The sequence below is a fragment of the Haliotis asinina genome, chromosome 16, assembly GCF_037392515.1.
Source record: "Haliotis asinina isolate JCU_RB_2024 chromosome 16, JCU_Hal_asi_v2, whole genome shotgun sequence".
Taxonomy (NCBI): Eukaryota; Metazoa; Mollusca; class Gastropoda; order Lepetellida; family Haliotidae; genus Haliotis; species Haliotis asinina.
The window spans coordinates 16,482,301-16,509,814 of NC_090295.1; the positions used below are offsets into that span (position 1 = coordinate 16,482,301).

The following is a 27,514-nucleotide window of genomic DNA, read 5'->3' on the forward strand; positions in this document are numbered from 1 at the left end:
TAGGGTAGCCACCACCCTCTCATCCACAACCACCTTCTTTCCATCCACCCCCACCTTCTTCCCATCCACCCCCACCTTCGTCCCATCCACAACCACCACCCTCTCATCCACAACCACCACCCTCTCATCCACAACCACCACCCTCTCATCCACAACCAACTTCTTTCCATCCACCCCGACCTTCTTCCCATCCACCCCCACCTTCCTCCCATCCACAACCACCACCCTCTCATCCACAACCACCTTCCTCCCATCCACAACCACCTTCTTCCCATCCACAATCAGACCCCCCCCAGCCACAACCACCTTCTTCCCATCCACAATCAGAAACGTCTCATCCACAACCACCTTCCTCCCATCCACAATGACCACCCTCTCATCCACAACCACCTTCCTCCCATCCACAACCACATTCTTCCCATCCACAATCAGAACCCTCTCATCCACCCCCACCTTCCTCCCATCCACAATCACCACCCTCTCATCCACCCCACCTTCTTCCCATCCACAATTACCTCCCTCTCATCCACCTCCACCTTCTTCCCATCCACAATCACCACCCTCTCATCCACAACCACCTTCCTCCCATCCACCCTCACCTTCCTCCCATCCACAATCACCACCCTCTCATCCACCCCCACCTTCCTCCCATCCACAACCACCTTCCTCCCATCCACAATCACCACCTTCCTAGCCACAGCCACCTTCCTCCCATCCGCAATCCCCACCCTCTCATCCATCCGCCCTTCTTCCCATCCACAATTACCTCCCTCTCATCCACAACCACCTTCATCCAACCCATCCCCACCTACCTCCCATCTGCTGCCACCCATCCACCCCACCTCCCTCTCATCCACAACCACCTTCATCCAACCCATCCCCACCTTCCTCCCATCCGCTGCCACCCATCCACCCCACCTCCCTCTCATCCACAACCACCTTCATCCAACCCATCCCCACCTCCCTCTCATCCACAACCACCTTCATCCTACCATCCCCACCTTCCTCCCATCCACTGCCACCCATCCACCCCACCTCCCTCTCATCCACAACCACCTTCATCCAAACCATCCCCACCTCCCTCTCATCCACAACCACCTTCATCCAAACCATCCCCACCTTCCTCCCATCCGCTGCCACCCATCCATCCCACCTCCCTCTCATCCACAAACACCTTCATCCAAACCATCCCCACCTTCCTCCCATCCGCTGCCACCCATCCACCCCACCTTCCTCTCATCCACAAACACCTTCATCCAACTCATCCCTACCTTCTTCCCATCCACTGCCACCCAACCATCCTCCTTCCCATCCCACCCCCACCTCCCTCTCATCCATCCCCTCCTCCCATTCATCCAACACCCACTGACCTCACAAAATGTAATGTGAATTACAGTCCAGTCTTGTTCATCTGATATTATATCCATTATCCATTGAAAAGCAAATTGTCAGATTAATGAGGATGTCGGACTAAATAATTGAGACTAAATTATGTTAATCCAATTTGTTACCAACAAAAGCATCAGGTTAAGATCCTTATAATATAAACAGAGGTCTGATTAACAAGACTTGGCTGTAATACAAACCAGTGTTATAGATTTCACCTTTGGTAGCTTCTCTAAGGAACGAGTCTGCTTGTCCATGTTGTGTGTTATTTCACTGATTTGGATTAAGTATTAGTCGCTGCAGGATTCAGAAGTGTAGAAGATGTTATCATCTTTGTGAACATCATCCATTTGATTCTTGTATTCTTTCATCGTTGTACTGGACCACTTGCTGAAAGTTAGTTCAAACAAAAATACAACAATAAATATAATACTGCAGTATAAATATAATACTGCAGCATAAATATAATACTGAAGTATAAATATAATACTGCAGTATCACAACATGCCATAGCAAACTGAGTGAGTGAATAGTTGAACATTGCTAGCTGAGAGCTATGATGCAGTCCTATACAGTCAAGACATATTCCAGCAATATCATGGAGGGGGACACTTTGTCGCCCATGTAGGGAATTGAACCTGGGTCTTAACCACTAATACAGTTCATTCATAAACACGTTATGATGTTCTAACATAATAATCTATAGGGGTTCAAAGTATTTTGAAAAGCCACAGGGCAAGTGACTTCAAGAAGGTAACTTTTGCTGACTAATCTTCCACTTGCCCTGATTCCTGACACAATACATGATGTTAATGTTTAGTGGACTATTCATCGAAGAATGATCATTTCACTCTCAAAGCTCTACTTTAATATTATTGTGAACTTTAATAGCTTCATTATGAGCAGACATGAAATGAAAACCATCATTATTTGCAGTTAGAAACCAGTGGAAATTATCTAGTAGTCCACAGACAAGTAAGATACCATTATTTGATTGCCCAAAATGAAAACTGACTTGTCCCGGGTGACCTGCATGGTCACTAGCTGGAGTTCCACCATCCCTTCAGCTATTGGTGATTGAAGATAAATAGAGCCATAAATTAAACACACACATATTCTACGATTGAAAGAGTGGACAATTTAAATATACAAGTAATATACTGGGAATTGCATACCCTCTCTGGACAATAATATTTTAATACGTAAATCCCCTTTGAGGATACAGCCACGAACAATCGAGTTTACTCATTCAAACATCTAATCATAAAGTATTTATCTATTTACAATTCATTAAACTCAACGACTAGGTTATACTACCGCCCCTATGTTAAACTGAACAGATATGAAAGTCCCTTGGCGAAATATGATGAAACATGTGACTTTCCAATATGAATGAATGAATGTGTTGGTCCAAAAGACAACTGTGATGATCCACTTGACCAAACGTTATTTGTGCACAGTGAAGGAGAAATGGCAGCAAATACAAATCAGAATTTATATGGTTCTCAGATGTTTTTATTCTTGAGTGGTGGTGCTTACATTTTCGGACGATCAATTCTAATTTCTCCTGGCCATCTCTGGTGAAATGCCCTCATGACATGGGGGAATATGACAGCAAGCAAGTTTTCATCATGTTATCCTTGTTATTACATTTGTAAACCAACCATATTTTCTAAGAGACGTGTTGACTGGATTGACATCAACGAATGTCACCAATCTACACAATCATTACCTATCATGTTATTGGCAACCTACATTAGAGTTATCGCTCTTGGTCATCTGCTAAAAGTAGGCGCGGATATTTAATGGAATCGCGCCACTGAGCGAGCAGGGAGACTAAATACAGAGGGAGAGGAAACTCCTCGAAAAGCCCCTGAACGGATGCCTTAGGACGTCACGTGGCCAGTGTAGAGGCAGCTTAGTATTTAAGATTGATGTATTTTCAACAGATAATTACATTCGCTACATACAGAAGATAAGGTAACTATTTTGTCACTTCAGTTTAAGTCAAATAATTGTTATTAGTGTCAGTATTAGGACAGTACATTTGTAGTAAAATTTCAGGTCTTATGTTATAGCTCTCCCTGGCTTCCATTCTCGATTCACCGCGAAGATAGACTAAATTGTGCCGATAAAAACTTCTTTCATACATTCGTTTAATTTTTAGAAGGGAAACATACCTTTAGTTGAAAGGTATTTGCAATTAACAGTGATAGTTTTATGACTATGAAAAATTGTTAGGGTGTATTTGAGGTGTGTGTGTTGTAGATTATCCCTGGTAAGAGGGCACTTGAAATGATGCAAAAACAGAATATTCACAGCTGTCATGTTGATAAATTGAGTTCTGATTTATTCATAGAAACCCGAGCAAGGAAAGAACATCGACTGAACCCAGAAATATGTTCAAGCAATGCTGCAAAACCTAACGTTATGAAAACTGTAAAATGAACTTTAAAAACCTCTGCCCAATTTAGAGGCATTTTGTATGTTCTTTAAGAAAAACTTCCCAAAGTGGAGAGGGTCTGCCAAGAAAAATAGACAAATGAGTATAAGACGGAGGTGGTTTGTAACGTCTTGTTCTCTTCGATTCTGTTCCATTCGCCTGAATTGTTGATTCTAGAGACAAAGAAGCGTTTTCTGCTAAAACTAATGAACATATGACCGTTTTAGGTTTTTCTTCAAACATTTGTTGAAAAAGCTATTGTTCGTGCAATGCGCCGGAGTGTCTGAAGTGTGAAACTGAATGAGAACATGTAAATATCGCAGTGTGTCCTATCTCATTGGCTGAACTTATTTTAATACAATCTCAACAAAAACGGACTGTTTACACACAGATGATGGAAATGACAATGAAACGAACGCAGGAGCTGATCAACCAATTCGGTGACACCGCCCCATTTCGGGGCAAAGTGGACCACAGTAAGTCCCAATATTCAACCGTATGACAGCGGTTTGTAAATAATCGCGTCTGGACCAGACAATCCAGTGATCAACAGCATGTTCTAAGAGCTAATCGTTGCTTGGTTGCAGTTGGTTGTTTAACACCGCACGCAGCAATATCCCAGCTATATGGCGGCGGTTTGTAAATAATCGCGTCTGAATAAGACAAACCAGCATGATTTATTTGCGAAAGAAAGAGTAGGGAACAACCTTCTCTAACCATTACACAAATGATCTGTGATATGTGAAGAGCGAGCCTGAGTCAGTAGCTTCTTTCAGTAACAGTAAGTTCACCCAGTGAACTGCACCATTAAAAAACTATTAATGAACTGTGAATGACATTTATACATACGGCGTCTGATTCTTGCAGTTTATTGTTCAGAACCGCTTATCTTTTTAAACAGACTAACAGCTAGTCTCTGAAATGAACATATTTTACTGAAAAAACGTTCATAGTGAAAAAAATAATATAATGAAATGGAACCCTGAGACTTTCTTCATCTTCAGAAGCTGAGAAAAATCTAGACTTGCCACATTTTCTAGACTTCCGTGGGCTTTCTTGGATATATATACTTCAGGGTCTGTACGACAGACTACTTTTTAAACTGAAAAAATCTTAAATGTAAATGAGCATACATTTTTAAACAGTTTTGTACTTTCGACATTAATACATTCCGTCACACAACGTGTTTTTTCCCCGTAATATGACTAAATATACATAGTACACATGATAACTGAGGATGGCATATTTATCGATGATGTTGATGATGATGATGATGATGATGATGATGATGATGATGATGATGATGATGATGATTTGACTGAAAAGTTTTAAAAGTGCAGAAAACCTCAAGTCCTTCATGAAAATAAAATGGGTTGTGTGCTTTTATTCATGTACAAAGGGTGAATTTGAAAAGAAATGCAATTTCTTAAAACATGCCCCTTCCAATAATTAGTGCTTGGTATTGTAGAAATCTGAATAATCGCCCTGACATACAAATACATGAAATACATCGTGACTCCGAAATCGCTAAATTATCGATGCAAGTTTTCGAATGTACCACTGACCTCCAATGCGCATGTATTACGGAACCACGTGAAAAATCTAGCAGACAAGCATGTCATGGTTGTTTGGAATCAACACAGGGCAGGGAAACACTCCTCAGCTCCCTGTGCCCCCTTCGCTCCCACCCCCAGGAGGTGATGACAAGGGATCAGGGTCCAAGGATGGCGACGGAGGGAAGGGACTATCGAAAATGGATGCATACCGTTTTGATTCTGCTGCACTGGAGAGGGCTGCGAAAGCTGCAAAAGATCTCGAAACATCTAGTACGGATTATATTTTCCGTTTCACGCACTCTACATCTTTGTCAGCGGATTAATTTCATTCTTTTCTGATTGATTTGTGTCACTAAGACCTTTTGGATAATGAATAGGGTATAAATGTTTGTGAATGTCAAATTATGTGACCTTTACCAACAGTTTAAGATGTTTCATCATGCAAAGTCGAAGTATTAGTTTAGTGAATGATAATTACTGAGTATGTAGTGTGTTTTAAATGTATTTGTTTTTCTTTAATAAGAAAAGAGTATAAATGACAGCTCTTCTGTTTAGAAGAAGATTCATTGCTGTTAATCAGTTGTCCACATAATCTTCCTCAAGGCAAAGTGTAAAGTCCATTTCCATGATATTCCTGGAATATTGCTAAAACTAAAGCAGCTTAAAGCCCGCCTCACCCCCTAGCAAGTGACACACTTCAGACATTGTGTGAATGCATGGAAATTTTATTTCTTTTCAAAGGTTACTCCTTTTGGTTTGAAGATAACCGACAGGATGTACTGTAAGGGAGAAAAATATAATTGCAATGGAAACTATCAATATGCAACATGCTCAAGGTGAATGGTGATACGAGTAAATACTGAATGGTATTGAGTCTTGGTACTGTAATTAAATAAGAATTGAAAATCAATGCAATGTTGATTTTTTTAGAATTTTCCAAAGAAGCTTTGGAACTCACGAAACAACAAGAAGTCACAGCTCAATTTGAACATCAAAAGAAAATAAAGGTATTTAATTCTTTTGATCAGTTTCTTTCTGCTTATGAATAAATATTTACAGTCGAACCCCGTTTACCCGGACCCCACATATCCAGAAACCCCGCCTTCCGGACGATTTTTGAGTGAAACAAAACTTACGTTCATTAATTATACTCGCTTAACCAGACCCCCTGCTTCCGGACCCAGAGAGCGCATTTTCAAACCATTCCCATACATTTCCATTGAAAAATGATCCAGTTATCCGGACGGAGAGATCTGTGCAACGTGTATGTGTCGCGTCAATACCGTTTACCACAGGACTATGTGATTTCTTAATCTATCACAAGGCATTTGGTCTGAATTGATTAATTAGACATCAAATCACGAGTGACGTGGGTCACTCGGCTTGTTCATTAGGATTTGGCGCATGTGAGAACATCTCTTCAGTAACGAATATGCAATTGGCAAAATAGAAACTTTTTGTCATCAATTTTTGTTTCTCATCTAACTTACCATCTGAAGCTCCACATGCTACACAATTACGTCCGGGACAACTTGACAAATGCTAACCTACGTTCCGCCATCCATGTATTATCGGTACACTTATATGTTATGATGATTCACTGTTAATACTACTGACTGTTGATTTATTGATAGACGTACATGAATATTTTTTGCTTTCACTTAATTTTCACGTTTTAGATGTTTGATCCAGTTAACCGGACGTCTCGCTATCCGGACAATTTTCGAGTGAAGCCAAAACGTCCGGGTAAACAGGGTTTGACTGTATATGTGTAGCCCCCAGTAAATATAATCATTTATTCATTTTGTCATATCTTCACCAGTTCCGCTGAAGTGATCAGTCATTATTCAGAGTCAGTGATGATGGATTGGAAAACAATTTCTGAATTATTCTTCATAGATTTGCCTGATGTTAGTCACGTTGTGGTGTTATGGTATTTCTTTGCAATGGATTGTAGGAATATGAAGGTCAACTTGAACAGATGAAGATAGAACAAATACGAGTTGCACAAGATGAGAAGAGAAAAACATTAGCAGAAGAGACAAAACAACATCAGCAGAGGGCTCAGTATCAGGACCAGTTGGCAAGAAAGCGCTATGAAGACCAGCTGGCACAACAGGTGAATCTTGCATATGTACGCTTAATGTGTGGGTCTGGGGTGAAAATGTCATGGTCATGATTTTGGTTGCTCGGGAAGAGCTGGGTGAGAATTGGTCTTCTATAGCCCATGCTTGTTGTTAATGGCGACTACTGGGTTGATGCTTGTCAACATGTCCCAATCGCGTAGATCTAAGCTCACGCCGTTGATCACTGGACTGCCTAGTACGCATAGGCATGGTTATTTACAGACCTCTTTAGCCGAATGGTTAAAGTGTCGCCTTGTCACTCTGAATGCCCAGGTTCGATTGCCCACATTTTGCAGAAAGTGGCATAAAACCATAATCACTCACTACAGACAGCCACAATTTAGATGGAATCTTCCTGATTGCTACGTTAAACAACCAACCAACTTTAAACAACACACATTTTTAAAAATTTTACATCATCGGGATTGTACTTTGAATAATAAAACAAATGTATGTGTTTAAGTGTCTTGCTGTGTTTGTATAGTTTGATCATGAACACACTAAACATGCTAATGGATCTGAGTTTACAATTTAGGCAAGAACTCAGGAGGAGACATTACGGCGACAAGAAGAATCTGTACAAAAACAGGAGGAGATGAGGAAAGGTAAGATCATCATCACAGTGTTCACGAATAGTGTTTCAAAGTAACAGGACATTGGGTCCTGCATGTTTCAGATATCTGTCTGACCCACTGAAAATTGCATAACATGGACAGTCATACTAGACCAATGAGTTCAAAATCCACCCTTATCATTTGCCATTTTACAGGAATGAAGGTCTCTGCTCTGTTGACTAAATGTACTAGGTAGACTGACTAGAGGATTTGGTTGCACACTGTCCTAAATGGACTGTCCATCACTAGATTGCCTGGAACAAATGTATTTTCAGACTTCCATCACACAAATGGTAGGTGATTTAAAGTGCGAAACGAAAGCAAACAATGGTAACCTTTTAATAAATACATATCTCTAATTGTACATGAAAGAAAATAAATGTTTTCAGCAACTCTTGAATACGAAGCTGATTTGCGTTACAAGAATGAGATGAAGAGAATAGAAGCTGAGCTTCGTGGAAAGGCAAAGATAGACCGAGAGAACCAAGATATTATCCGAGACCAAATCAAACTGAAAGCTCAAGAGCAAAGACAGACAGTATTAGAGTCAATCAAGTGAGTGGCACATTTTTATCTTCCCAATGTATGTACAAATCTTAAGATTTGTTGACAAGATTCTTTTCATATTTGGTACCAAGGATCATCACAGTATGCAAAAGGTCTCAGTCAGATTTAGTGGCCTTGAGGACCGTCATTTCCAGGACAAAGGTTACAAACTTGAAAGCGTTACCCTTGCCAGATATCTGAAGAACCGTTTCCAGGGAAGGTGCAGTGATGAGTGAGTGAGTGAGTGAGTGAGAAGTCAGAATTTTAAAGGTCACATTTTGCTTTATTAGACAACAAATCAACCAACCAACTAAATCGAAGGCAGCTTGTATTGTATAAACCCTCAGGGAAATAAGAATGAAAATCAAGTGAACACTAATCAATTGGCATAGGTATAAATGTAGGGCAGGAGTATGTTTTAAGTGTAGAATTAGACACGTGGATACTATAGACAAATGAATTGGTGTTTCGTTGTTACGTCCCAACTATATTCTGTTGTTTGGAGTTGGTGTTCAGATGTTGTCTTTAGCTACAGATTTATCACAGATATTGTCAGACATTTGAGTCATGAGTTTCCTTGTGCTACATTAAGAATTTATATTTTCAAACTTGTAGAACCTGGCTTTTGATGGTAGTTTATCAGCCATTCACACGCAAAAGTATGCTTAAATACAACAATACACCTTGTAACACCTGTAGCTCACCTGTTTTAATTAGCTTATTCACATCATACAAATACCAAATGTGTTTTGCACAGAAAATATGTGCATGACACTTCCACATTTCTGTTTCTGATTTAAGGAGATTCTGGTTCTCACAGCACCCATGCTTGTCATTAGCAGTGATTGAAATAAGGGCCTGCCCGACTGTCCGTGCCCAGTAAATTTTGAGTTGGGCTGCCTGGAAATTCTCTCCACCAGCCCGATTGTCTAGCTGAAATTTTTAAGGTTGACCTACTTTCAGTTCGCTCTCAGGAGGATCATTCCATTTTAATTGTCATGTCATATTTTGATTTAAGAAAGATGAATGAAAGCTACGAGTATATTCCATAATTATACATGGACAACTCTACAGCCAGTGAAGATAGCAGTAGGACACTAAAACAGGCTGGCTTAGTAAACTATGCTATGATTGGATATCTGTAGTCACATGGTTCAGTAAGAACCAGTCAAAGAGAGTGTTACTTACTTTGTTTGTACTTGTTACAAAATGGCAGCGTTTTTGTAAGTTATTGCAAAAAAGTAAGTTAAAAAGGCGGGCAGGCAACTTTCAAGATTGGCAGGGAACATTCATGGGTCACCAGCTTGGCTGTCATGTTGAGTTGAAAAATTGTTTCAATCACTAGTCATAAGAGGAGACAAACAAGATCAGGAGGGGGATGAGTTCGCTAACCTCATTAATGCATCTCATTTCAGTGCGCAGATAATTAGGAGATAAACATACTGTGTTGGAAAATCAGAGGTATATAATGAAATTATAATAGCCCTAAATGTGATTTAAAACCAAACGTGTAGCTAGAGCTATTATAATTTTGTTATATACCTCTGATTTTCCAGCACATTATGTTTATCTCCATTCTACCATAACCACATTATTCAGATTTCAAACAAATACATAATGTGTTGGAAAATCAGACCTATATAACGTGATTATATACCTCTGAATGACTTTGATTAACCAATCCGAATCCAGTAATTTCTGAAGTCATGGTAGAAATGTGAATATTAGAAATGGTCTTCAACCCATGCATATTGTAAGAGGTGACATACAGGATAGGTTGGCCAGGTTTTTGCCAACTTGGTTGACACATCATTGTATGCATTGATGCTCATACTGTTGATCACTGGATTGTCTGGTCCAGACTTAGTTGTTCACAGACCCTCACTATATTGCAGGGTCTGGCTTTAAACTGCAAACTAATGACTTTTTTGTTTCCAGGACTGCAGGATCAGTGTTGGGGACTGGGTTCCAAGCCTTTATATCCGACTGGGACAAGGTTTCCGCCACTGTAAGTCGCAGATATCACCTTTCCATAGACGGATAAACTTTGTGTCTTCATGCCAAAACTCCAGGTATATGATGGACCAGTCTGCTAATTTTCTAATCTAAATCTGACATTCCATCATTACAAATGACAAAAGCTTCTATCAACAACACTGGTATCAATCAAGCTAGATAGATGACCCAACTGATTTTGCCATCTTTTTCACCATGTATGGTTTGCCAATGTCCAAAATGGATCAGGAGGCCAGGCTTTCTAACTTGATTAATTGGGTGCCATAATGCCCCAAACGTTCATAGTATCAACTCCTGGATTATCAGATTCATACCTAATTCAGTGTTTAATTTTATTTGGGAGAAATTGTTTCTTAGAATAGGGACCAAAGTAAATATTTCTCATTTCTTTTCAAAAGAACCCTCCTTGTGGTACATAGGAGTGCCACGACATTTGGAACTTTATTTTATAATGAAATATTTACAAAACAAAATACTTGTTTCATCCTCTGAGATCACCCCAACATGTAACTCTAGCTGTCAGCCTTGCACTTCACTTTACATGCAGTCGTTCGGTTCAGTTATAAAAAATAGTATCAACTGTCGTGGGATTTTCAATGGACATAAAAATGCTTAAATGTACCCCAAGGAGGACACTCTTCAAAGAATTCAAAACCTGAACAGGTTTGTATAATTCTCTCTTTAGTGAACTCCTTCACCAAAGAATATCAAACTGTTTTCTTCTTATGGTGCAACATATAGATTTAACGTTATGTGAGTGTTTCTGTAATTCTGTTCCCAGGCTGCAGGACTGACATTGGTGGCCATCGGGGTGTATGCTGCGAAGTACGGTACAGGTGTAGCTGCCAAGTATGTGGAATCTCGATTAGGGAAACCATCACTAGTCAGAGAGACTTCACGTTTCACAGCACTTGAAGCTCTCAAACACCCAATAAAGGTAAGAACTACAGCACTGGTTCCCTGAAAGACTTCATTTATTGTGTGCACAGAAAGTGATTGACAGAAAGAAACAGTAATGGAAAGTTAAGTCATTAGGTAATAAAACTGATATTGCCCAAAGTTTGTATAAGGGTTTGGATATGAGTGAAATTATATTCTGTAATAAACATTGAGCATTATAACTAAATGCATTGTTGCAGATAGTTCATGATTTTGTCATGCTTGTGTGGCATTGTCCTCAGAAGTTTCCTGAGAGTAACAAAGCTTTTGATTTTCATTTGAGATAAGTAAACTTATTTATCGGAATGAAAGAAGCAGTGCAGATTAAATTGATTGGTACACGGGACGTCAGTAATTTCATCATTGAAGATGCATTCTGTTTATGAATTTTACCTGTTATTATTTTAACATCAGCTAATATTCATGAATATTTCACAGACTGTGCAGAAACTTCAACGGAAACCTCAGGATGCTCTTCAAGGAATAATTCTCAAAGTAAGACATCCAAAATTGTTCTTTTCAAAGAAACTTACAAGCTTCAGTGACAGAGATCATTGAGGTCATCTCATTGTGATATGGTAACAGTTAGGGCTGAATAATATTGCTCTGATATCACAGAATTGTGTTGTAACACAGGTTATCTGCCAATGCACATCCCTTGTAATTATGATGTCAAGTTTCACAATTGGATGATATAAGTTATAGCTTACAAAATGACAGTGTGGGGCAGTTGAGATGATCGCTCATGTGTTTGCTCTGATGCAGAAAACCTGCATATTTGAATTTAAATTAAAAGCTTGCATCATTGTTGACGCAGTGCTACTGGGTCCTAAGTTCAGATAATCTAATCTTATATTTTGCTGTTGTTCAAAACTACTGAGTATATGTTTGCCAGTTATCTGATTGCTCATCGTTATTTAACAATCACAGTTGATGTCTTCATGAAAGTCCCATACTGAAGCTGACTCCCCAAAATATGTCCATGACTCCCTGTTATGACACCAGGGATTCCTAAATTTCCATGTCTACGGCAAGAACTGTGAGGGGTCATTGCAGTGAATCAGGAGGCACTATGTATCAAGTTGCAGATTGTACATGGGAAGGCACTGCATTTTAATGTACAGAGTTATGTCCCTTTGTCATACTTGCCCGTGAATTATCTGTCAAGAAAAGGTGGTTAGTCATTTAGTTCCCTTGCCATGTTTAATGGTATGTTAACAGATGTTATTTGTTGTTACCCTGACTGGTGATGACTACAAGGACTGCAGCATGATGTGTTAGTGAACTAACACCTGCAAGCATAGTGTACTAATACACTCATAAACTAGTACAGGCAACAACACACATGCATGCATTCTCCTCCCACAGAGGTTACTCCTTTCATATCTTCCCATGTCACCTCTGTTCTAATATGGTCATAGAATATGGTCCCCAGTGGCCCCCAAACGCAACATGAATTATCTCCCTTCTTTCTATCCAGTCCAATCACGTGTTACATTGACTTAGATCCAATATGGCAGAAGCTATGGAGTTAGTTGATCAACGTGTGAAGGGTAGATTAGGTATTTAAATGACTGAAAGCAGAAGCTAGCACCAATATCAAGAGCAGGCATCAGTCGACAAGATGTTGTTGATGTGACACTTAAGACGTTTAATGGCTAGCTTGTCAAAGAGAGGGGTGGAGACGCTATTGATTCGTGATTACATGGCAGGGTTCTGTCTAGACGTTGTGCTGGAGAAGAGGTTCTAGTTTTCCTGAAGCATACAGAAATTACCGAGGCTTTGCGAATGATCACTTTTGATACAATATTGCTAATTGCACAACTAAAGCTGATTGCAACCAATCACAAATCCAGCACACTCATACCGTGAATGGGCCATATAGAGGTTACGTAGGAAGATATGACAGGAGTAACCTCTGTGGGAAGAGAATGATATACACACTGTTTCCTGTAATATTAAGATGATTTTGAATGCAACATAAGATTCACCATGCTAGAATCTACCAATTTTTTTTTTGGAGTACTTATAAATTGTTCTGATTTGTACTCGAATTGTTACATCAAGAGATTTCAAGGGTGTATCATTCAAGCAATCACTTTGGCCAAAAATATTTGGAAAGCTTCCCACACTGCATAAAGTGACAGATACACTATTTAAACACCTTCAGCCTTGGTGAAATGTGTTCTTGTTGCTGGTATGATTAGTAGCATGATGTTTTGTGTCTGACAGCCAGGCTTGGAGGAGAGACTACGAGATGTTGCTATCGCCACCAACCACACCAAAAAGAACAAGGGTTACTACCGTAACATTCTTATGTACGGCCCGCCAGGAACAGGCAAAACCATGTTTGCTAAGGTAAACTCACTTGATTTTATGTTGCCCAATATTGTCAGTACCTTTTGGGTTGTCATTGCGGGTTGTGGTTGAAATGTTTGCTTGTCATGCCGAAGACCTAGGTCATTTCCAACATGGGTAAAATGTGTGAAGCTCATTTTTGGTGTCCTCCACTATGGTATTTGCTGGAATATTGCTAAAAGCAGTGCAGAACCAAACTCACTCACTAACCTATTAGAGATTCCTGCTGGTCACATTCTGTGACTTTAATGGTGATTTAATACTTATAATATACGCCAACTTTAGAAAGTTAAATGCTTTAAACACTGAGCGTGATCAAACTTTCAGAGTTTAGCCCAGCACTCAGGGATGGATTACGCTATCATGACAGGAGGTGATGTTGCTCCCATGGGGAAAGAGGGTGTCACCGCCATGCACAAAGTGTTTGATTGGGCACAAACAAGTCGGCGAGGGTATGTAGCAACATCATAATGTCACAGGGCTTACTTCCACTTTGTCAGGAGTGCTGGTTGATGCCACAATTGCCAGTAGTAGTTCAGAATAGTTTACTGTTGACTGGATGAATGAACTAGTCAAAACTATTTTATGTAGTTTTACCTTTGACGACCATTTTTGTGCATCTTGCCATACCATTGCTGAAGTACTGCTGTAAAATCTTGCTCAACTCATGTCAAGAGAGAGAGTATTTGTTTAGTTGTGGAGGAAGAAAAACATTTATTCTTTGTGACAGCAAATGTATTCATAGATAATTATATGAAACAGATCATATTATCAACTTGTAAGTAAGCGTGATTTCAAATCAACAATTTGCTTTTTCTGTTCCAGAGTGCTATTGTTTGTTGATGAAGCAGATGCTTTCTTACGGAAAAGAAGCACGGTGAGACTAAGAAAGCATTGATTATTCTTTGAAGTTCTGTGTGCTGTGGTGGGAATTATGGGAGCGAAACGTATATTTTTCTCTTCAGTCACAAAAGTGCATTGTACTCTAAATTTAGACCATTCAACAACTCTTGACTATTCGTATGTTCACTCTTCAGGAGGTGATCAGTGAGGACATGCGAGCAACGCTGAATGCATTCCTCTACAGAACTGGGGAACAGTCAAAGAAGTGAGTCAGTCAAGTTGATTTTTAATCAATGTCTTGTTTGTCAGATAATGTGGTATGTGTGCTTCCTAATCCCTTCTGCTTAAGGAGAACAATAATAACGTGAAGGTGCTGAGTCAGTTATTCAACTTTGACAGTTCAACAACAGATACAATTCATTTCTTTGCTTCCAAATATATCTCTCTCCCTCCCCCTCGCCCCCGCCGCCCCCCCCCCCCCCCAGCAGGTTTCAGATTATCCCAGTGGTTATTATTTTGCAGCATTCCTTGACAATACAATATACAGAAGGGGCTGTGGGGTAGCCAGTGGTTAAAGTATTCGCTTGTCATGCCAAAGACCCAGGTTTGATTCTCAACATGGGTAAAATATGTGAAGCCCATTTCACCCTGACATGATATTGCTGGATTATTGATAAAAGCAGCATAAAACCATTCTCTCTATTTAGTTGGATTGCGGATATTTCTGGCCAAACGAAGTTGTAAACAACTATGATCAAAACAAATGAAATAGGAACATGTCCATTGCCATATACAAGCTGTAGATACTTCTGATAATCCAAGCTTTCTCACTGTCTGTACCTGTGAGGTCTGGGTTAGAACAGTGGCCTTCAGTAGCCCATGCTTGTGAGGCTTGCTGACTTGGTTGACACATACCATCAGTTCCTAATCGTGCAGAATGATGCTCATGATGTTTATAGCTGGATTGTCTGGTCCAGGCTGTATTACTCACAGACTGTCGCCATATAGTGGGAACACTCTATTGAAGAGACCCATATTGCCTTGTAAACAGATATATGTCTTAAGGTACCTGTTCCTGTTGTCAGGTTTATGTTGGTGTTGGCTAGTAACCAGCCTGAGCAGTTTGACTGGGCCATCAATGACCGTCTTGATGAGATGGTCGAGTTTGACGTCCCAAGTCTGGAGGAGAGAGAGAGGATGGTCAGACACTACTTTGGTCTATATGTCCTGCAGCCTGCAGCCGAAAAGAAAAGGTCTGTTAGAAGTTTCAGTTCCCAAAAGCAGTGCATGAAATAAGCCAAAACATTGGCCAGACTTCATAACTGGTAACTTTAAAATGTTACCAGCCCCAAATGGATATGACCAGACAAGACAATCCTAAGAATATCAATAGAACATCTTTTCTAAAATTTTGACCAGACAATCGAGCTGGCTAGCTGTAAATTTAAAGCATTTGCCAAAAATCTAACTGAGCTCTGGTGATCAGACCGGCCTTGTTTCACACACTGCCAAAATACTCCTGTGTGATTGTAAGGTTATGTGCTTCAGAGGGTTCCACTGTGGTCAATCTTATTGTATCGTCTAGATTTTCATGAAAACATGAATTAGTGTGGAATAATTACGACACATGTATTTTCTCATGTATCCTTTTTCATCTGCAGTCACAACCATGAACAGTGTTTGAAACAGAAGTTAATTATTCTTGTGTTATACTCACTCAGGCGACTGAAGGTAGACCAGTTTGATTATGGGGCCAAATGTACTCAGATTGCTGCAATGACAGAGGGTCTGTCTGGCCGTGAGATCGCCAAGCTTGGAGTGGCGTGGCAGGTGAGTTTGTTCAAAGGGTCCGTTTCAGTCTTAGTGCAATGATTGTAGTAAGTCTATGTGAAAGTATAGGAGCTATGATCATCTTACTGCTTTTACTGTAGTAAGTCTGTGAAAGTATGTAAGCTATGATCATCTTACCGCTTTTATTGCAGTGAGTCTGTGTTAAAGTATGGGAGCTAGGATCATCTTACCGCTTCGACTGTAGTAAGTCTGTGTTAAAGTATGGGAGCTAGGATCATCTTACCGCTTTTACTGCAGTAAGTCGGTGTTAAAGTATGGGAGCTAGGATCATCGTACCGCTTTTACTGCAGTAAGTCGGTGTTAAAGTATGGGAGCTAGGATCATGTTAGCTATGATCATCTTAGTGAAAGGGGAGCAAGCACATTACCTGCGATTGGTTTGATTGATTTGATTAGCTTATAAACCATGATGCAAATAGAGTATAACCAACAAATGCACAATGTGCCATTGAGACGCTTTTTATTAGAGCCTTGGTTAGCATAGGAGACGCTTTCTGATGAGAGGGATCACATGTTTGGAACTGGTGATGAAACTGAATCTGTGCTGGAACAAGACATAAACCCAGCCAGGCATCAGGGCAGGTAGCTTCATTTGTTCCCAGCCCCAAATGGATTTAACCAGACCAGACTATCCAAAGAAAAGAGCTCCATTTTTTAGTTATAGTTTAGTGGCTATCTTAATGATAATATATGTCAATGCAGTGCTTTGAGCTTGTGATACGATAGTTCAATGTTTAAACTGTAATTGTCAAGTCTCAATGTAACGCCCAATTTGAAAAATGGATCATAAGATTTACTCAGATGTATGGATCATTTTATCTAAAATTCTTACTTGACCATCGGGCTGGCTAGCCATAAATTTAGAGCGTCCGTCAGAAATGTATCCCGTCTCAGGCAGTAGTATGGGCCTCATTTCATACACTCCTTGTGTACAGTCACAAATCTGGTGAAGCATGATCAATGGAGAGAGTGCTCATACTTGGATGAGGTCAGCTTTTTACTTCTGAGATTCCAGAGTTTCAGTTCAATCCACTTCCAATCAGTCAAGGTGAAGGACAAGCGTGGGTTGCTGAGGACCAATTCCAACATGGATCTTTACGGGTACACTCGCAATAGTGCACTCAAAATATCTGTCCTTCATGTCATATGATTTTGGTGAACTTTTAGAATATTTGCAATTCCTCCTTGTTCTCCAGGCCCAAGCATACTCCTCAGAGGATGGCATGTTGACGGAGAAGATGATCGACTCCATTGTTCAGGATGCTGTGAAGCAGCATCAGAAGAAGACATTATGGAGGCAGGAACAGGAGAAGATGTCACCACCCATTGCTTTCAAGTCTGCGAAAGACGCTGCATCGTTTAACGCCCCTAATTCAAAGCCCTCTTGATAACTGTCACATGTTAGGTTAATGAAATACATAGACTTGGTCGGAGTAATGAGGAGTGCATGTAGAATCAGAGGAATTCTATGATGCATTGTAAATACCATAAGCAATTTGGTTTCTAATTACAGAGACCGAGAACATAATCAGAGCTGTTATCATCTACTGGACTTGTTCACAGATGGATTGATGCCATTCGTCAAGTTAGCATTTGTGATGGAAGATGGAAAGTGGTCATTGGGTAGTGCCGAGATAGGATGTGTGTATCAATAAAGTGAGGTCTCTGTTCAAGATGTGTTTTCATCCAGATTAAATCTCAATGAAGTGTTCGCTTGTCACACTGAAGACCTGGGTTTGATTCCTTAAGTGGGTTCAATGTATGAATCTTTTCTGGTGTCATCCACTGTGATATTGTTCTAATAAAATATTAAGAGTAATGTAATATGCTCCCTCACTCACTATGATGTGACAGCAATACTGTCCAGTGTGGTGTCGGCCCTTCTCACCACCCATTTCACACCATTGTGGTATTGTTGGAAAAAGGCCAGCTGTTTATGAAGCATGTATCTTGCCATGTCGAGGATTGTAAGATATCTTGCAGGTGTCATCTTATGTCATCTAACATATATGTAAAAAGAAGTCCTTCAGAATCCTAACAGAGAAATATATTGGAACATGTTGATACATAAGCTGTTGAATAAATGTATTGGATAAAAGTGTTCGAATTAAAAAAAAAAAATCTGATAGGAAATATTGTTATCATTGTGTCAAAATACCGACTGAATGTGCCATAAATTAAGGAAGTGTTCCAGAGAGGTGAGGTTGTTGGTTGAAGGTTTTACCAAAATATATGAATTATCTTGAGTCAAAAATAAATGTTAAAGTTATATACATCATACTGTAGATTATTTTGCACAAAAAGACATTGTGCAGAGAATTCTGAAATAGATTCTCAGAATTGTATCATCCAGGACAAATACCTCTACTTGGAAGATACAAGGTATTTTGTGCGTCCAAAATACTGTGAGCAATTGCTGTCTCTCTGCAACAGGGCAACCCAATAATATCTGATCTTGACAACAAATTTACTCAACAGTTCTGAACGTGAAACGTGAACATCTGTTGTTGATCTTGTTTCATGTCATCTGCATACAAACAGAATAACAATCAAAGGTATATCTGTGACAAAGTCATTTTCTCTTTTATATTACTCGCCCGTGGATGATACTGCAGTGTAATATTTATATGGCAATATTACACCAGTGTAATACCGCTAGATGCATGGCGTCATCAGGGTTCAGAGTTATGACGTCACGATGCTAATGCTGCTGTCGCAGTGGTACTGGACCTTGTTTGACTCAAGGAAAACTGGGAGTCCTCACACTGTAGTGGCAGTTTCTATCAATTTGTTTTGGAAGTAATAAACAGAATACTAAACTCGCATCAGTGAAATACCATTTTCATTCACTCATTTAATAAAAATGGTATTACACTGAAGGTCGTTTAGTATCCTCTGTTTACATTGATGTTTGATAATAGAGGTATTCTTAATGAAAGCTGGCATCTGATTTACGTTGAGCTTCAGTGTTGGCCATGTGAACAGTTTGTGAGATCTTCACTTCGAGGTGTACTGTGTAGGTGTTCTGAATTCAGCAAGATGGATGGACAGAAAGCTGAAAAGAAAACTGCCTTCTCAAAATAAGCTGCAGTACAGGGTCTCTTCTCATTGCAGCAACCTTTATTATGGTTAACTTTAGCTTCCAATCTTGAGCATTGCATGAAGGTTATCTTAGTGACATGACTACCTTAGTTCTTTGTGAAAGGAGGCCCAGCTGTTTGTTTTTGAGAAGGACTGAGCTGTGATTTAATGAGTGAGACCCTGTGAGGTTACAGATGAAAACAATCCTGTGTCAAGTGTGGATAGATAGTGTGATTATTGTGAGCATGAGTGAAATGTACTTTATATATAAATGGTTTGCATTTATTGTATACATTAGCATGATGTCTTGAGAATAAATACATTCATGACATTTGACGTAAGTTGACTTTTTGTACAGTGTTGACATGGATTAAATTATTGTCTTTGTTTGTAATGAAGCTAAATTCTTATTTCAAAATGTGCATTAAGAGGTGTCCTTTGTGATACAGTATCATCACATACTAATTTGCATAAAGCCATGGTCTGTTCCAAATGAGTCGCTTTGGACTTTGAAGAAATCCCCATTTCTTATTTCTGCACTAATCTCTCCTCAGCAAGGTCCTTGTTCTTACGTTTCCTGTCTCCCTACAACTGAACTTAGTTACACAGACATTGGTCACTTTCCCACAGAAGCTACATTAATCGTAGAGATAAATTTGAAAAATGTAACAAAAATAGTATTTTTCTATTCCCGACAGTGCTGAAGTATATCTGAGGCGGTGCGGTGGCATCATACGCAAACCAATCTGTCTGAGAGTGGCCATGACCTCCTGAGATGTTCTGATTGTACTAAAATGTCTTCAGTGTTTTATTACACTTTGAAATCTTTATAAAGCAATATTTGTTGACCGCCATAAAAACACATGCCTTTTCCAGTCCATTTGGTTCTATGTGATAAAGGAATAATGGCTTGTGAGATCACCCAGGGGCGCTGCAACGACCTGGGATGAAAGAGTATTCATTTTCAGAAGTCTAATTACTAAGATCGCACCTTTGGACGAAATATAACCCAGTTGTACTGATTCGTGATTATGAAGATCATGGCACAGCGGTCTGATAAATAAAATGAAACCTTGATAGAGTTCATTTTTGCGACTATCCTTCAGAATAACGTGTCGCCCATTTTTGTCACATCAGCATTCTTGTAGAGAATCTCCCACCACGAGTAGTACTCGAGCAGTGCAGTCAGCCCTGTTGCTTTCAAGTGAAGGCAGATCCCTACAACAAACAGTACCACGAATGTCAAAATGAAGATGTTCGTCACGGATATCTCTGGCGATGCGATAACATCCAGTTTGACCTCCTTACTCTTTGAACCCGTCGTGGCTTCACGTCCTTTCACCTTTGACCCCTTCCTGTTTGAAAGTCCTAAAATTCCAACAGTTTCAACACCAGCACCTTGAGGTGTACATTGTTCAGGCGGAGACTGAAAGACCTCTTCCCTTAACCTCTCATCTCCATACACCATGTCCAGATCTTCAGGATATCTGCTTGTGTCGTCATGCGAGGCAAAGCTGAGGAACGATGGCTCTGATTGTGGGTTTGGTATATCGTCCAGCATAAACGACCTGGTCAGGAAGGACTGTTCATCGACATCCCCATTGACGATCCAGTCAGAGGTGCTGTAGGCATGGCTGCCCGGGTCGATGCCCCTGTACCCGACTTTGTACTCCTGAGTCGTGTCGCCGCTGAGCTGGGAGTAGTCGTCGGCGAAGGTGGACAAAAAGCTGTGCACGGACCTGTCAGATGGCGATATGTGGATGCCCTCAAAAACATTCGATAGGCTTCGGTCGTTCATCGAGTCTGGAGAGGCATATCCAGAGTTGTCAGCGGGATAGGTGTAATGACTCCGTTGGTGTGAAATATCGCTGGCAATGGACTGGCTGAAGTCAGGAACTATTGCTGAGTCAGCATCTTGCGACACATTGACCCCATGGTCACAAGTCCGCTTGGCGGAAACTGGGAACAAACACTGCACCGGGGGCATGTCCGTACCAAGCTCTGACTCCTCAGTTTGGAAAGACTGATGCACAAAACCTTCCGTGTCAGTTGACGACGTGACCCGAATGTGGCTTCCAGCAGGTAAGCCAATACCAGAATGGTTCGTCACTGATGTCTGGGAATACTCTTTGACGTTTCCACATGCAGGTACATCTTCCGCCCTGGAAACGTCACATGCTGAAGCGTCTGTTGGAGACGCAGAACCTGCGTCTTTTGTCGGCGAGTAAGCAACAGCGTACGAGTACCCGGGGTCGAGTCCTGTCCCAAAGGTTCCTCCACGTGGCATAGGGGAGTCAGCGCGAGGCCTCCTGGGGTACTGATGTTGAGGAACTGGCGTCTGTTCTGGGTCCTCCTCCCTGGACATGCTTTTGCAGCTGGTCATGGACAGATCGAGCGGCAGAGCGGAGCCCAGGTTGGATCTTGAGTCATTCGTTTCAGGCAGTATCTGGTCGTCCTGACAAGGGGGCGTGAGTGGATCGTCCAAACCACACACTTTCCTCCTGTTCTTTCTCTTCTGGCGGTTTCGAGATCGCTGCCGCCCAATTTTCACATCTGCAAACATCAAATTTACTTCATGTTGGTCAAGAGCGCCAGTTTTTAATGCTAACGCATGAGAGTGAATTCAATAACATCCCAAGGTATTATTCCAGCTATTTCACGATGCCCTGTACATACTCTAATCTGTACATGGTAAATCAGTGGCAAGAATGATCTCTTGTTTGTTGTTGAACGCCGCCGGAATATTCCATCAATGTGATCTTGGTCTGTAAACAATCAGGCGTGAACCACCCGGGGATGGCGGGGTAACCCAGTGGTTAAAGTGTTTGCTCACTATGCTGTAGACCCAGGTTCCATTACCCCCATGGTGGGGTATCCATCCGTGATATTGCAGGGCCTAGGTTTTCGAAGCTCTCTTAAAGCTAGAATAGTCGTAAGTTAACGTTGATGTATAGCACTTGCGGCTATCGTAGCGCTATGACAGCTTCGAAAATCTAGACCCAGGAATATTGCTGAAATGCATCCTAAAACCTAAATTACCCCTGATAACGCTATGACCCGACTTTAAGTTGAACGGGTTTTGTGAAAATGGGCTGGAATTTGTTGTTCACGATGTGTCAACCAGCATTATAATGTATCATCATTGTTACCCCCTTTTTTGTTATCATCACTTGTTAACTAGTTTTCCGCTGTATATATATCGCCTGTTCTCTCCCTGTATCATTTACACTTGAAAACGATAAGAACCTGTATCGAAACGTCGTGTTCCAGTATTAAAGAAGTTGTCATCCATATACACTTATTCTACACGATATGTCAACTAGCATATAATGTATCAAGATAGCCAAAAGGAATGTTCCTTGCTGAAGCCACTTGTTTTCCTGAGCAAGAGTCAAGTGTTTCAAAGCAATTATATTATTACTAATTGTAGTGTAACGGTTGATCACTCGCATGGAACAGAACAGAGGAAAGTTTGATCGGGTTAAAATCCTGAAGAGACTTACGACTATATTAACACTACGAAAAAGCTGGTCCGAAGTAAGCAGCTGTCCTACCTTCTGTGTTCACGTCTTCCCCAACTTCACTGGAGGTGATGGGGTCGCTGCTGGAGACCCCAACCATCAGCTCATCGTGAATCTGCTGCAGGGACATCTCTTCGTTATTGGGGTCGTCGGGCACGGCTACGAGACGTCGCCACAACGCGTCATCGCCCTCGGGGAGGAAAGGCAGGCTACAACAAAGAGTTATTCGGGTTGTGGTCACTCAGAAGATGTATACAGTCAAAAAAAAATTATATGTACAGATTTTTTCTCACGAATGAATATATGCCATTTTCGACTCTCTACCCTATACTTTCGTCACGCACTGGAGTCGACTAAAACATGGGTGACTGACTTTGTCATTCTTTCACAAAGAGACCGTAACTATGATGTCATGATGACTCCCATACTTAACACAGACATCCGACAGTCCTAGCCAGGGCCCTACAAAACCTGGAAAACCTGGAAATTTCACAATTTCACACCCAGTTTTCCAATCTTTGTTAATATTATATCTTAACAGTACTGCAAGAACGATGACACATGTCTCTGGATTACTCTGCGTTTATGTGAATACTTGTTTAAATACACGTGGCACAAAAATTCTGAACAATACGATACATTCAATGTTCGATGGTTGAAAGGATTTGTGCAACCCAGGATTTGTGCAATTTAAGGGACGTTGTCACATGGCAGTAATATTTGCTCACTGTGGTTAAAATTCGCAGCAGTGATGAAAGGCCATCATATAGCTAGTAAAAATGAACTTACTCATTTTCCTAGATAAAAATTTGGGAGGTACTCACCATTCGCTGTTATTCATGTACGACTCCGACAGATTGACTGTTATCAGCTGGAGCAGGGACAGTAACTCTTTCATCTGGCTGACAAGAGTTAACTCCCCTTCGATACTTCCGCTCTCTCGGCTTGTGGTAACAATATCGTCCATTTTCTGTCTCAGTGCGTCAACTGTCTTCTTGGTTTCCTGTCAGTACATTGGTCTTTATTATATGTGGGGGTGGTACACGTGTTTAGGCCTACCTTTATAATACACCGAAGGAGCCACCAACAATTGGCATGACACCTCACCTTCACTGCTATGTAAGGAGTTGTAGCCAGACTGGCCAAAGGTCGGAGACGAACCCAAGACGACCTAGTATTCTATACCCCCAACCAGCACTACGCGGTCCGAAATATCCCCGGGTTGGCCTGGTGTTTACTTGCTTGGTACACTTACAGATTACCGGATACCTACCGGCCATATTGTTTAGTGTCATATCATCCTAACTCTAACCCACAGCCATATCCTAACCTTAAACCTAAAACTTAACCTAAACCTTACCCTGACCCTAACCAAAGGTTGCTTTCAAACATGGCGGAATGTATCTGGTTTTCTGTAGTCTGTAGTCTTACCTTACCTGTCCGAATCTAATCTACATTGTTATACAAATACGTGAAAAGAAACAAAAAGATAAGAAAACGTATTATAAATATAACGGGAAATAAAAACGAAACAAAAACAAGATAGTATAATCGCTGTACGTAACAAATATCCGATAATACGTATGAAAATATATATTCCAAAGACAAAAAAACATTTCTGGGCTCGCCTATAAGCGAATCAATTGCTCAAATGATTCTTGATTTTCATCTTCCTTCGAGACCCATCTCACTTTAAACTATAGAACAGAACCCAAAACATTGTTACACCAATAACACCATATATACACAAGCGAAACAAATTCTGAAACGTATTATGAGTAATATTTTGCGGCCCTACCAAGTTCAGTGGGATTGCAGACAGCAGATGGAGGAACTCTTTCTGTTCAGTCTCCAGTAGCGCCACCTTACAGTCAAGGTTCGGGAGCATGGAAATGTCGTGTTGCTGGAGGTTATACCTGATCTTCCCCAGCTTCCGTTCGATCTCTGTCAAACAGTCGATGAATTAAACGGATGGTCTTTGGAAATGACAAGTATCTCATACTCTTATTAGAACAGATGTTGAGTGGAGTAGTAATGAAAATAATTAGGATAAATCATCTTTCCCCTTTCCCAGTCTATTTACAATGTTGTGTGATGCTGGCCAGTTTCTGTGATCATGAATGTTATTTATTAGTTTCGAAATATTAAAGCTATATGCCTGAAGCTAAACGCATCAAGCCGGGATACTTTTGAATAGCCATGTCAGAAGCATCTACCAAATATCACAGAGCAATTATCTAATTCATATATTCGTCATAATGTCTCATCATACAAAGTATGTGACGAAAACACACATCTAAACAAAGGAATACTTGTGCTTTTGTGTGATCTCCTATTTTCCCCTAAGTATATATGAGAAGGGATGATAATCGGTTTTGCCAACTCAAATGTTTAACGACAGAAAGCCCAAAATTGGTCCATGTTCTTAGGGACTTGGGGAATTCTATCATTTGCAACTGATAAGGTGATCTTGAGATGTGTACAGTTCTTGTGACTACTGGGTTTTGTTGGAAGGGTGGGACCCAAAATACCCACAGCTTTCCCCGCCCATTACACAAATTTTATTTATAGCAGCACAGTTGATTAACACCCAGCTTCTCAAATAAAGGCACTCGGACTAGGAACGCACCTGGAACTGGAAGCATGTTCACAGGACATATGCCAGACGCCTATTAGGAGGCATACGGTATCGTGGTAGTTATAATTAGTTGTTCGTGGTCGCCACTAGTAATACTCACCGTTCAACAAAGACGCTTTCTGAGCTTCATCAAACTCTTCCATTATGATGCTCAATGTACCCGCAATCTCCAAAATATCAGATGCAATGAACACCAGCTGAACATTCGTATTTGGAAAGAATGTTCTCCGCTCGCTTGGTGATTTCCAAAGCTTTTGATTCTTTAGTCGTCGAATTTGAAATTTGAGAAGAGTTTTGTATCGACGAAATATCGAACTATGTTGAAACTCAGGGACAACGTCGCATTGTTCAGCCAGCATAGGTAAGCCTTGCCGTTATCACTACTATGGAGCATGTGTTGACGTAACCATAGAAATATTCATCACAAAGTGAATGTCGTCATAGCATGGTGACGTCAGGAACCATTGTGCTAAAACGACGTTTATGAAGTCATAGTTGTGCGCGATCACATTTACTGTCATACGGTTTCACTCGGCTTTATCTGTTAGGTCCATGTTATCTCGGACAACGATGTGCTTGTAGTTTTACATACACGACCACATCGAAAACAACAACGTGACCAAAATCTCTCTTCCAGACCACACATCGCATTGGGTAACCTTCATTCCAGCACAATATGTGTTACTCGATTCTGATTGGCTGAGAGCTCACCAACACCGTACTTATATGGTAGTTTAAGCACCGCTAATTAAAGTGACCGACTGGCCGTGTACGAATAAAATGAACGCAAACGCTTTCGTTTTGTCTTTCTTCTATAGCATTTAGTGGTCTTCAATCAACGATAAAGGACCGTAAAATTGAAAACCGAGTAGATCTAACTTTATTTCCCCCTTCAGTCTGTGCAAATTAGATTCTGTACCAGACAAACCAGTTATTGAATGGATATGTTATAAGCCATGAGCGTTAAGATTACATGTCTTTGATCAATACCATTTTTTCGCGCAACACGTGCTACAACCTTGTCAGCATCTGTAAATAGAAGAAACAAAATAAATAAAATAACAAAGAAAACCTGTTAGCCAAACCAATATCTTGTAAATTGAACCTGTGAGTAATATATAATGTATGTGTGATAATATTTTCTCAGAAAGTACAGATTCTTCCCAGATCCCGGTTAGAATTGGTCTTAGCAACCTCTTCTTGTCTTAAGCAGCGAATAAACAGGATCGGGTGGTCAGGCTTGCTGGTAAACAGAACGACTAAGTAACATATATTATATGCGGGATTATGTCCCAATAAAGTATAGATTCCATCCGTAAAGATCCATGGTAGAATTGGTTTTCAGCAACCCATCATCGTATTCCAGATGCGTAGATCAATGCCCATGCTATTAATCACTTGATATCCTGACCGGCGCTTTATAACTGGACTATTTCACAGAGTGGCAAAAAAGTACAAATTCAAATACCTTTAGGGGTTGAATCCCATCCAGATTCGAACCCATACTCTCATATTCAGGCACCTAACCGATAGCGCAAAAAGTACTATAATCTGCAATGAGAAAGCGAAATTAGACCATTTGCCATTATGCGTAGTC

The 27,514-nt window shown here is 40.5% G+C and overlaps 3 protein-coding genes across 3 annotated transcripts in view; 1 reads left to right on the forward strand and 2 right to left on the reverse strand.

Annotated features, from left to right (window-relative positions):
• Nucleotides 1-3,139, reverse strand: part of LOC137268877 (uncharacterized) — a 31,052-nt gene extending 27,913 nt beyond the window's left edge. The window contains exons 1-2 of the mRNA XM_067803465.1: nt 2,926-3,139; nt 1,605-1,776 (exon numbers count right to left, since the gene is read on the reverse strand). Of these exons, the coding sequence (XP_067659566.1) occupies nt 1,605-1,643 (39 nt within the window). The 5' untranslated portion in view covers nt 1,644-1,776; nt 2,926-3,139. The remainder of the gene's footprint in view (nt 1-1,604; nt 1,777-2,925) is intronic.
• A 2,232-nt stretch (nt 3,140-5,371) lies between these two features.
• Nucleotides 5,372-20,089, forward strand: LOC137268517 (ATPase family AAA domain-containing protein 3-B-like). The gene is made up of 15 exons (XM_067803087.1): nt 5,372-5,655; nt 6,316-6,392; nt 7,343-7,504; nt 8,047-8,116; nt 8,515-8,680; nt 10,610-10,679; nt 11,469-11,624; nt 12,065-12,121; nt 13,859-13,984; nt 14,312-14,436; nt 14,810-14,861; nt 15,022-15,092; nt 15,913-16,080; nt 16,549-16,657; nt 17,874-20,089. The coding sequence occupies exons 1-15, from the start codon at nt 5,445-5,447 to the stop codon at nt 18,063-18,065; spliced, it is 1,812 nt and encodes a 603-aa protein (XP_067659188.1). The 5' UTR covers nt 5,372-5,444; the 3' UTR covers nt 18,066-20,089.
• Nucleotides 20,090-20,551: 462 nt separating this feature from the next.
• Nucleotides 20,552-25,238, reverse strand: LOC137267535 (uncharacterized). Its single transcript, XM_067802015.1, has 4 exons — nt 25,078-25,238; nt 24,104-24,282; nt 23,313-23,488; nt 20,552-22,311 (listed from the first exon to the last, which is right to left on the reverse strand). The coding sequence occupies exons 1-4, from the start codon at nt 25,165-25,167 to the stop codon at nt 20,861-20,863; spliced, it is 1,896 nt and encodes a 631-aa protein (XP_067658116.1). The 5' UTR covers nt 25,168-25,238; the 3' UTR covers nt 20,552-20,860.
• Nucleotides 25,239-27,514: the final 2,276 nt, after the last annotated feature.

What these genes read in the sequence shown, in the direction of transcription:
- LOC137268517 (XM_067803087.1), top strand. Translation starts at nt 5,445, where the DNA reads ATGTCATGGTTGTTTGGAATCAACACAGGGCAGGGAAACACTCCTCAG. An exon ending in GCACAAACAAGTCGGCGAGG is followed by an intron (nt 14,437 to 14,809) that starts GTATGTAGCAAC and finishes TTTCTGTTCCAG; the next exon opens with AGTGCTATTGTTTGTTGATG. An exon ending in CCTGCAGCCGAAAAGAAAAG is followed by an intron (nt 16,081 to 16,548) that starts GTCTGTTAGAAG and finishes ATACTCACTCAG; the next exon opens with GCGACTGAAGGTAGACCAGT.
- LOC137267535 (XM_067802015.1), bottom strand. Translation starts at nt 25,167, where the DNA reads ATGCTCCCGAACCTTGACTGTAAGGTGGCGCTACTGGAGACTGAACAG. An exon ending in CTGCAATCCCACTGAACTTG is followed by an intron (nt 24,283 to 25,077) that starts GTAGGGCCGCAA and finishes ATGTACTGACAG; the next exon opens with GAAACCAAGAAGACAGTTGA. An exon ending in TACATGAATAACAGCGAATG is followed by an intron (nt 23,489 to 24,103) that starts GTGAGTACCTCC and finishes TCTTTGTTGTAG; the next exon opens with CCTGCCTTTCCTCCCCGAGG.